General features: G+C 43.1%; 1 protein-coding gene across 8 annotated transcripts in view; it reads right to left on the bottom strand.

Annotated features, from left to right (window-relative positions):
• The window catches only part of DIP2B (disco interacting protein 2 homolog B), a 127,901-nt gene that overhangs the window by 105,929 nt on the left and 9,949 nt on the right, over positions 1-12,023 (bottom strand). For 4 of the 8 annotated variants that reach the window (XM_043533179.1, XM_043533180.1, XM_043533182.1 and 1 more), the window contains exon 1: positions 634-766. The exons of the other annotated variants lie outside the window; for them this stretch is intronic. In XM_043533179.1, coding sequence (XP_043389114.1) covers positions 634-751 — 118 coding nt within the window. In that variant the 5' untranslated portion in view covers positions 752-766. Of the gene's footprint in view, positions 1-633; positions 767-12,023 lie in introns of those variants that run through there. 8 annotated transcript variants of the gene reach the window in all.

Genomic DNA, 12,023 nt, shown 5'->3' with positions numbered 1-12,023 from the left:
TCCTCCCAGTTTAGTGTCATCTGCAAACTTGCTGAGGGTGCAATCCACACCAGCCTCCAGATCATTTATGAAGATATTGAACAAAACCAGCCCGAGGACTGACCCTTGGGGTACTCCACTTGATACCGGCTGCCAACTAGACATGGAGCGTTTGATCACTACCTGTTGAGCCCGACAATCTAGCCTTTAGATCACGAGTTTCCTTTAGGCTTGAACAAGTGTCTTAAAGGTTTTACATAACCAGCCAGTTGCCCTAGCCTAGCTGCCTTTTTCCTTTTCACAGGTTTCTCCATGCACAGATAAAGTTAAATGACTTTGAATCTGCACCCTGCACAGAGGTCGAGAAGGATATCACAGGGAATCAAACACAGCCTCTCTCCTTCATGATGGTGACTCCCTGGAACAGTCAACATACCAAGAGACCCTTTCATTCCTGCTTATTTAACAGTATATCGCATTGGGCATGTTCAAAGTATATTCAAACATTAACTGGCTTAGTGAGTCATGAAGAGTGATGCTGCCTAGGACTGCCTGGGGCAGGATGTATTGAGGTAGCAGGGACCCACCTTGAACTCTGTACAACTGCTTTAAACACTACTGATTCACCTGTATATTGAGCTCTTGGGGACTTACTCGGAGAACAGCTGTCACATTTCACGCAGAGGTGGCTTAGGCAATTCCCGTGTGCAATTAGAACAGCACTTTCAGAGCCTTCCGGAGGAGCAGTGCTATATAAACAGAAGATGATCATTGCAGTCCCCAACTTCTGGAAGAGCAGCTCTGATGGGCAGGTTGCTGCACTGATGCTAAGGTCTAGTCCTGGGAGACAAAATTGTTTCTCCTTTCTAGAAAAGAAATGCCTCTCAGCTTCCCCTCCCCATTCTATCCTCATAGTACTTTGGTTTTCTATATATATAGCAACTGCAAGCAAAGCATTCCAAGGCACTTTACAAACTCAAACATGCATGTTAGCATTATCCGCATTTTACAGATGGAGAAGCTGACTGACAGGGGAAATGACTTGCCCAAGGCCACACACTGCAAATCAGTGGCAGAACGAGGAACCCAGTTCTCATGACTCTTTCGTTTAGCTGACAGACAATCCCTCCTCTACATTGCTGCCTCTTTCCATTTTTCCATCCCTGGAACATTTATCCAGCCTGTTCTAAGGCTACTTGCTCCTTCCCCAGTTTAAATCTCTAACTCTCTCCTTTTACCTCTCTGCTACATAGCTCTTCCTCCGTTCGTAGAGGAATCTGTGTACCAGGATTGTACAGTGTGTCCATCTCTCTCACACAATTCTATCTTTCATCATAAAGCCTTCTGTACCGCTCCCACTAAAAGGATACAATATAAAAATAAACTATTGTTCCTGGTAGAAGAGGGAATGCCATGCTCAGTTGTGTCCATTTCTAAGATGTGAAAAAAGAGCTACCTTTGCTACAGGCTCAACACAGACCAGAGGGAGCCTGTAGAAATAAGCTCCAAAAGACCTGCCAGAGTACGAACCTTTATTTATAACTGGCTGCTCTACCCAGGTGTAATACAAGAAGTCCCCTTCTCAGCCCAGGCTGACCACCGCTCTATTTTCAAGAGCTATCAGCACCATCGCTATTATGCTATGGTATCAAAAGACTGAGCAGGATTACATTGCACAAGAATTACTACTGCAGATAAATGTGCATACAGACGCTCCCTGACTTAAGCAACCGTTCTGGAACGCCTTGCATAACTCGAATTTTGCGTACATCGGAAACGTATACCTGACCGTTACGCAAAAACAAAAACAAAAAAAAAAAAAAACCCTCCTCTTTCTAGCTTACGGAACTTTTTCTGTAAGTGCGGATTTGCGTAAATCGGGTCTTGCGTAACCCGGGGAGCGTCCGTACAAGAGAAATCTCTATAGCTCATTCCATGCTAGAAGATCACACTTCACAAGCCATGCACAAAGCCCAGAGTGCAGCAGACAGGACAAAACCATACTGCAGAGCAATTTAGGGGGGCCCAGGAGAGAGGGATGCTTGGACAAGGAGACAGTAACACCCCAGCTGACTAGGCAAGGCCTCAATGCCCTATTTAATGGAAGCTTGACTGCTCAGCACATCTGAAAAATCTGTTTTTAAGGGCTCATTTGAAAATAACCCACACTCAAGTTTATTGGAACTCAGCTTATCCATCTTGAAATAGTAAAGGGACAGATACACTCTGACAGGAATCATGATGTTTCAAATCTGATACATTAGGGCATCCAATCGGACTTTGGGTGAGACCAAAAACCTAGGAACTCATTACTTGCACCCTCCATATTTTGTCCAAGTACTCATAAAAATCACACACACAACCTCATACATAAATGCACAGGGACTTAAGTGAAAGATCTTTCGATACCCAAGCCTCAGAGCACAATTACATTTTCATGTTTCTTCTGTGGTCTGTTTCCCCACTATTGGCATTTTAAAACAGCATTAACTCTGAAAGTTTATATTAGTCTGACCTAGAAGAAAGTACCAGTGAATTAACTCATTGATCATGTTCTACCACTGACTTCTCTCTCTCTCTCTCTGGTCAAAGATGATAATCACAACTCCGATGGAATGTTTAACAGTGGTTCAACTCACAGCTTACTTTGCAAATGAACCACACAACATTGTGATGTACTGCAAACTTAAACAGGATTTAACAAGTGAAGTGTATCAAATGCAAGCATAACAAACACTGCTCCAATGTTTAATTTAAGGTTTCTAGGTGTGGTTGCAGCAAGGACATAATATAGGATCATTTACATCTGACTCATTTGCTTTGTCTTCATCCACCTTGATGCTCAAAACCTAACCATTTTCTGTATATATGCAGTGTAGCTGTAGCTGTGTCCATCCCATGATATTAGAGAGACAAGGTGAGTGAGGTAATATATTTATCTGCCCAAACCTGAAGAAAAGCTCTCTCTCACCAACAGAAGCTGGTCCCATAAAAGATTATCTCACTCGCTTTGTCTTTCATTTTCTGCATGCAATACATGGCCTTTCATGAAGTATAAAAAGGGACTCACTCAAGAATTTAAAAACAGACTAGACAAAAATTACCCTCAGTGGCAATTCCACCTGGAAGGCCTCCCTTTGTGGAATTCTAATTATATGTTTAGCTTTATAATCAATCTTTGTTCCACCTGAAAATGTAATGCAGCTGATAGACAGCCATGGCACACACAGCCTAAACATATACACCTGTTTGATAATTGGTCAAATTATGTATTACATGTCAGCTGTTTTATTAAAGAGACAGTGTTGTCCGCCATACAGAACACAGGCCTGAATCAGAAGTTTTGGATTCTATTCCCAGCTCTGCCTCTGACTTATGACTTGCTTAAAGTTACACATCATCTCTGTGCCCCTCGGTTTTCCCAACTGTAAAATGGAAATAATTTTTTTTCCAAAATGATTTTTTACGAGCCAAGGATGTAAGCATATATACCATTACTGTGACAGGGCATGTTTGATAACCCCAGACACAGTGCCTTTTGAAGATGTACTTACCTTCTATATTCAGTTAAACTAAACTTTGTACAGTAGAACCTCAATTTTATGAACACTGACCTTATGAATGACCAGTTATATGAACTATTGTTCCCAATGGGGGGGGGGGGGGAGGGAATCACATAGTGAAAGTAATGTTGACTAAGAATAAGTTGACATCCCTTCATATTCTGAGGCCTTCGCTGAACTGGAAATCACTCTGCAGTGATTTGAAGGGCAAGAAGAAAGCAATGCAGTGCACCATACTGCAACTTATCCACTGTACTTTAATTTTGAGATGTTCCATTTTATGAACTCATCAATCCCCAATTCATTCATAAAATAAGGGTTCTACTGTAAATGTACTGAGTAAGCAAGAGGTCCCAGTTTATGCTTTCACTCAGATCCCTGCTCCTCCTAAAGTAACAATCTTATCTCTCATTCTGTCCATCTGCTCACCATTGCACAGCATATAAACCTGTACTGGAAGACATGAAGATTATTTCCCAACCCTTAGGAGCAACTCTTACATGCTCTTCTCCCAACAGTGACAAAGCACACTGTAAACAGGAATTTCAGCATTGCTAGTCAACACAAGACTGTGCTAGTTACAGATTTTGCTTTCCCATCAGACAGCATACATGACTACGACAATTGTTCTGTGCAACTTTGCTCAGATGTAAGCAGCAATGTTCATGCCATCCCCGCCTCCCCCAATGCTTCTTGGATTTTTATTGGCTGGTAAGAGTAGTTTATCAAAATGCTCCCTGTTTCCAGAGCAGTGAGACAGGAATACAAAGCTTCTAGTGGGAATTACAGTGAAGTGTACTAATAAGGACACAATGACTAGGCAAAGAAAACAGTCTTATCAGGATGTCCATATTGCATGCATTTTCTTCTGTTAAAGTTTCTTACCCAAATGGCCTCTAATTAGGAAACTACTTCCAAGTGCAGTTAATTTGGCACTCTCAGAAGTGAAGGGCTGGCTGCATTAACAGCATAGATGGGGCCTATGGAACCTTCCCTACAGTCAGTCTGGACCCACCATTTTCAAGAATGGTGGCTACCAGACAGACCAAACCATGATCTTAGTGGCTTTCTGGATATACTGCCATCAGGAGCTAGGGCCTCCAGTACACTGGCCTCTTTGGGAAATCTCACACTCTGATACAGCACTGCATTGGTGGGAATATGCTGGTACAATCAACACACTGGTGCTTTCACCACTGGGTTGTCAGAAAATGTGTTGGCATGCCTCATGCTAGAATGCAACTTCATATGTCAACATAGATAGGGCCTACACATGTAATGAAATGGCTTGCAAAACCATGCAATAGACTATTTCCATACTTAACCTAACATAAGGCTTGGCCCTGTCTACTTGGGATCTGAAAAGTCAGCACCTTTTTAGCATCTTTCAAGCTAACATGAGTCTGTCCTGAGCTCTAGTGTAAACCCAGACTTAAAAAAAAAAAAACCTCAAAGATGTTCATCTACAAGACAAGTGAAGAGATCCCATAATATCCAAAGGGAGCAGAGGCTAAGAGCATTGTGGGTTACTACTCCTGTCCCAAACAATCACTCCATACAGGTCTGATTATAGTGGAGACAGAAAGGAAAAGTTTCCTGTTAGCGCCCAACAATTTACATTCCATCAATGCAAAGTCCCATGTTATCCACTGCAGTAAATATACAGTAAAACTAGTCTTTAAGTGGCCACTCAAGGAACCAGCAAAAACCAGTTGCATGGCAGAGGTGATCTTTATTTAAAGATAAAGGGATATAATGAAAATCCAGAGATACTTGGAGAGGGTTGCTTACAGCAGATTGGTTACCAACTACAGGTAGATTGGGAGGTGTTACTAGTGCAGGGTTCACTAGCATTGCAGTTTTATATGCAGTGAGCTTTCTCTGTTTAAACAAGCAGCAGCATACAGGGAGAATGGGTCTGTTTAAGCAAGCGAGAAATACAGAAATCTGAAGGCTCCCTAAGCTTTGGGGTCTTGGAGTTAGCCAATGGGGAAAAAAGGTGTCTAAAAAAAGTGCAGTGACTGGCAGGACCCTCAAGGAGGGGACGACACACTGGGAACAGGCAGAGAGAAATGGCCGTAGGAAGCCAGGTGCAGCTGGAGAGACTAATCATGCCAGGGACACGAGAGTGAGTTGAAGGAAAAAGGGTTAGAGCAAAGGACGAAACCAACCGCCCCAGGGAAGATAGTGTGAAATCTAGCTGAAAAAACAGCATGTGCCTGGCTGGGCTCCCTCACCCTACTCTAAGATGTGGGAAAGAAGAGGTGGTTGAATTGCTTTGTAAAATATAATTCTTGTTTCCCTCTCCCCAACATCCAAATTCCTACAGGGAGCGAGTGAAGGGCCCTTTCTGATGTGGCCCAGGAACCTTCTGGCTATAGAAGCTTTAACATGGATGGCGCCAGAGAGAGGGAGGCAGAACAGTTTGATGCTTCAAATCTCAGGTGGAGTTTGCAGCACTGGCAGAAAAATCCCGACCTGTCAACTGAGCCAATTTGACATGGAAACATTGTGGGAGAATATGTTCAGAACCCTAGGACATCGCTGTCACAGTCGCTCCCCCAATTAAAGGCGTATTTTAGCCCAATGAATTTTGTACAACCTCTTACCAGTAAACTCTACATTCAAGTAAACGCGCTTACCACCAACACTTAGCATTTACATAGCACTATCACAGCCTCAAAAGCAGGATAAGCGCCATTATCCCCCTTTTACAGACAGCAAAACTGAGCACAGAAGAGAAGCAATTTGCCTGCGGTTCCACACAGTGACAACGGTAACAGTCAGAAACCAAATCCAAATCTCCCAACTCCCAATCCAGTGCTCTATCCTCCAGACCACATCCACTGAGTCCAGAGTCTTTAAGGTCAGCAGGGTGCTGTGCCACAATTTATCCTGGGGGCATGCTCTAAACTCATCACTCCTCATACGTTCCCACTGTATGCACCACATCGTAATAGAGAGCTTGTCCCATGGTCGCCTCCCTTCCTATTCACAGCAGCACAGTCCACCTCTGCACCCACCAGCCCCAGAACACCCTCATGGCAACTACCACAACTGCACATGGAAAAGTTACACTGAGAATACACTTGTGTATTTTTAGCTCCTTGTAATGAAATTTAGCAGCTGGAACTGAGGAGCCACCCACAGCATTTGACCAGCCAGCTCCCCATACACCAGAGGTTCTGTCTGCACTAAGAAAATTTTTGCTGTTATAAAGATATTTTATGTCATTCCCGAGTACAAACCCCAATGGAAAAGCGCTGCATGGGCACGAAGTGGGGCTGACACCAGTGCAGTCAACTTAGGTTTGTTACCAGATTAAGCTGCACCAGAGCAGAAGGCCTACGTTGAGGGATTACACGAACGCAACGACCCCGATATAGTTACACTAGCACACGTTTCCTTTAGGCAGACAGAGCCACAATTTGGAACTTTTGTTGTAAATCTTCCCTTTGCTCTCCAAGTTTCTTTCCAACAACAGGACAGACCAACGTTTTTGAAAGCTGCTACGGCTGAAGTACAGGGACAGCATCCTCGTTAGGAACAGCAGATAGGAACAATGTCCCAGCCAGTGCCTTTTTATTGCTGCACTATAGACTCTATGCTTGATATTAGCCCTGATCCCAGAGGCAAAATGGGAGCACTTTACCCACTAAGTCACCCAGCCCCTACAGCTACGGCCATCCTAAATGAAATGCATTATTCCTGCATTAAAACATATGTTTTTCAAGGCAGCTAGCCATCCGGCTATTCTGATAAGTGAGATTACAGAGGGCCTAATTTTATCAGGCAGGGATACAATTATTTTAGTTGTTTTTCCCTCCCTGGAGACATGGACTGGGGAAAGCGGGTTGCTTGATTGCTGGGGAACTCTTCTGAAAGCCTCCACACTGATCACTGATGCAGTGACTTATATGCTGGGTTTCCACAATGCAAGGCTGCATGCCAAGCTGCCCAAGTCTCCCACTCACCCCCACAAGAGTTCAAAGAGAAGATATTTGCTGATCCTGATGCCAGTGTGTATAATCCCCAATTAGCAGGAAAAAAAATTAGAAAAATTTCCAGCAAGTGAAAAATCCCATTGACTCATGCCAGCTTTGAACAATGAGCAGTTTTGTTTTGTTTTTTAAAAAGACAGTCTAAGGTAATAGTAAACAAAAAAAAGTGCCCACTGGCTAGAACCTTGCAAAAATAAGGACACGCCAAATTTATTATCCTGCTGATTGTCTTTGATGTAAACATTGCTACAGGATGCAGACAGATAGAGATCTAAGCATCTCAGAAACTCAGATCTTTTAAGTTTGGAAAAGCATTATGCGCATGTATTAAAAGGCCTTTTTTAATCAAATAGGAAATACTCAAGAGAGTGGAAACAGATTAGTTTCTCAGAGAATACTCAGGAGTTGCAGACTTTTATTCAGAGTGAGGACTACAGGCATGGAGTTTGAACCACTACTGATGTTGCTTTATTAAAATGTAGTGGCAAAAAACATGTAGCAGATGGAAGGCTGCTGTCTGCAGAGCATCCATTAGCTGGAATTCAGTGCTTCCCTCACACATGGTGCATATGGGAGGGAGATTTTTCTGTTCTAATTATACAACTATAATGAGACACATTATCCTAGATTGATGGATCCTCCTTAATTCATTGTACCCTACCAACAATTTGGGATTTCCAGTCAGCCCTAATTAGGAATTGCTTTAAGTGACCCAATTCAGACAATTAGTCCAAAAGCTTCTATGTGCAGACAGGCCTCAAGTTACAGGCAACACTCGAGTTGTAACTCAAGGTTAACTGTGCCGTGAAGACCAAACCTGTAAGTCGCTGCCAACCTGACCCGGGTTCAAACTGGCAGCCAGAGGTGACACGCCTATTGCCAATACCCAGATCCATCTAGTTCTCAGACTAACCCTTTCCTAATGCACCTGTTAGTATAGATCTCATCTCTACATATGGTCAAAATAGTACATTTAACAATACATATAAAAGCTAGGTATTATTTGCTGTCTTGACTATTTAACATGAAAAAACGTGTTGTCTCACATGGTGCATATTCCATTACCCAGAAGACACAAGTGATAGAAATGTATTACTATCATAGTCGCTTACTAATAATTATGCACATTAAAACACACATTGGATGTTTTTGTAGGTGGCTTTGTTATTAAATATTAAAGTCAAATTTAAAATGGGATTTTATATTTGTGCTTGTGCATTTGATAACCAATTGCCTATTTACCGGCAGTTTCAGAGAATGTTCTTTATTACCTTCAGAAATACAGTTTACGGAAAATCATGTTAAGACAATATCTTTGAATATTATAGTTTGACACAAGCCAAACAAGCAACTTGGTTCACTTCAGCTTTTATTCACACCCCGGGGAATTTTCACAGTGATCTGAATCTGACTTCTGCAACTTTGTCACTCTGAACAAACATGATAAGCCAATCAAATGGCAAACTTCAGGGCATAAACTAATCAGATACACGGGGTCAGGAAGGAACCTCTTAACCTATCTCATTACATGTGAGTTAGAAACACTATAGGTTCTCTCTATACACACATACACCTTTTCATGAAACTCTGGGTATTGTCCGTGACTACAGGAAGGATATGGGGTTCAACAGACCAGCAGTCTGACGCCATATGACAATTTTAACATCCATCACACTTGTGTCTCAAAGTCTCAGCGGGATAGAATTTAAAACAGAAAATTGATGAACTCTTGAAACCCCGATACTGAAACCCCAGCTATCTAGGGCAGCCATCCCTGGGACAGGCTTTAAACACAGAGGTGAGTCAAGTTAGCAAGTCTTCCAAGCACATCTATGCAGCCTGAGCATCCTGACGAGCTGCAAGTACCAGTCATGCTAGAGGCAGTAAGGATCCCAAAGACAAACCAGGAATCATCAGTGCTACCAGATGTCCCCCCTCTCAAGAGAGAGAAATTGGCTCTAGCTACAATATGGCTCCAGAGAAGCAGAGTCCTGACTCACATCATCTGAAGCTGCTAAAATGAAAGGATTTATAAATTAACACACCAGAAAGGAGGGGCATGGGGAGAAGTCTCCCCCTAAAGCCTCCCACTCCTCATCAGAGCAAATGGTCAGAGTGGCAGCCTAAACAAAACAGTCATTTTCCCCTTTATCCAACCTAAAAAAAAACCCTACACATAGAACTAAGAAAACAGCAAACAAGTGTGCTGGATAGAGAAGACAGCCAGACATTCCCACGCCCGCCCCCAAACTGATCGAGTTACTAAACCTATGGGAATGGGATATCATGCCTCCCACTTCCAGCATGAGATGTTATCATCTGATGACTGCTTGCTGGCTACTACCTGGAGTGAATCTGTGCTCTCTGTCCAGTTCTTAGTGGAAAGGTGTCCACATCACCAAAGGATACCACCACAAATCGGCCCCCCGGCTGGCAGTCTCAGACACAAGGAGGACTGAATGGGCCATAGAGACTAAGCTCCCCTCTCCTCCAGGTCAGGGAGTGAGGAATGCTGGGTACATTCTGGGGAGGCTTGTCAGCCATTGCTGTATGTTTTCAGGGGGTGAGGGAAGGAAAGATTCAGTCCCCAAGGCTGACATTTTGACATCTTTCATCAGCACAAGATTCACAGTTTAAGATCATAGAGCTGATGTTCACTACAAGGAAAAGTGAAACCAAAAAGAAGTCACTGCCTGGGATTATTTAGTCTTCAGGGAATGGGCAGTAAGAACTCCTGATTTCCATAACCAACTCTGCCACTGACTCACTGCATAACCTTTGGAAACTCACGTCATCCATCTCTCTGTGACTCATATCCCCGCATGCATAAGCCAGGGCCTCACAAAGATGTTGTGAGGATTACTTATTGTTTGCAGAGCACGAAGAGATGCTCAGATGAAAGGTACTTCAAGTGTGAAGCATTCAGAAAGGGGTATTAAGCGAGCTTGTGTTCATGTAGGGACCAGGATGTAACACAGAAAGTTATTGTAGGGGACTGTCAAAAGCTTGGTTACAGACAGGCTCCTCTTCTGTGCCAGAAGACATTTATGTGTTGAGTTCATAGAAGGAGAAGGGACCCTCAGCCCCGTTCTCTCAGCCTGTGCAGAATCTCCCCTTAACCTTGAGGGCTGCATAAAATCTCCCAGCAAAGGTTTCAATAGTCTTCTCTCCCCTATTTCAGTACAGCTGAGTATTTAAAAGACCTGGTGCATTCTTTATTTTCTTCCACCACTCTCAGTCACCCTAGCTTGGATCCCCCTTTTCCTCCTTGGTGTTTACACCCTTCAGACATGTGTTGGTAGTAATATTTCCCCCACAACCACAGTCCAGCCAAGCTATATGTATTTAGTTCTTTCAAACTACAATCTGTACTCTTAAATCAATCTCTCCAGTCCTCTAATGGTTTTCATTGCTGTGCTCATCTGCATGGCATAACTTTCAGGGGATCTTTCAGGCCTTCTGTTTGATTCATTGGTGATGGGGACTACTTGGGCTTGTCTACACCACACAGATTTTAGCAACAAGGCTGTGTCGACATGGCCTTGTTGCTAAAGGTCAACGTGTGTAAATGCTCTTTGTTGGCACTTTTGCTGACAAAATACTTCCAGCCCCACGAGCGGGGTTAGCTTTGTCGGCAGAAAGCTGCGTTCACACTGCCACTTGTGTCAGCAAAACTTTTGTCTTTCATGGGGGGAGCTTTTGAAAGTACCTGTGAAAGACAAAAGTTTTGTCGACAACTTCGCAATGTACACATATCCTTTGTTTCTTTGCTTCTCCGTCGTGCATTATTTCTGGGCTGTATTTCCTCTTTCCAACTGAGCCACTGACACTGGCTAAGAACAACGTGTAACCATGTCTGTGTCACTCTTTCCCAGGTTATAAGGCCCAAGAGAATAAAGGACAATCAGAACTGCAGACTTATCAGAATCTTCTTTAAACCAACAAAGGCGCGAATACTGCTCTCTGGATTTGCATAACACCCCCCATGACATACTCAAACAGGATGTTTATGCATTTCAAACCAGTGCTTCACAACTGTCCCTTTGTAGGCTGCAGACACGTCAAATCCGCATGCAGAGTTCTCAGCAGACTCAGTAACAATTGTCAGTCTTGCAGGTAAATTAAAGAAGCGGGGTAATCACAATCGCCACTGAACCAGTTCTGTCTAACCCAAGACCTATGTCACAGTTACTGCATACACGAATTATAAAAGCAGTATGGCCCCATAGCTAGGACACAGATTATTCAGGAGATCTGAGTTATTGCAAGCCCTACCAGAGCCTTGCTGTGTGACTTTGCCTAAATCACTTAATCTCCATGCCACAGTTTCTCCGGCTGTAAAATAATTTTCACCCACCTTTCAGACTGAGGGATGAAAATTGCTAAATACTATTTATTAGATGAGAAGAAAATCAAGATTTTGCAGTGAATTTTGATTCTAATGGAAATGATGACCCTATCCCATTAACTACAGTCATCC

This window comes from Chelonia mydas, chromosome 20 (genome assembly GCF_015237465.2).
Source record: "Chelonia mydas isolate rCheMyd1 chromosome 20, rCheMyd1.pri.v2, whole genome shotgun sequence".
Lineage (NCBI taxonomy): Eukaryota > Metazoa > Chordata > Testudines > Cheloniidae > Chelonia > Chelonia mydas.
The sequence above is the reverse complement of the archived record's forward strand: the minus strand, read 5'-3'. Positions and strand labels throughout refer to the sequence as shown.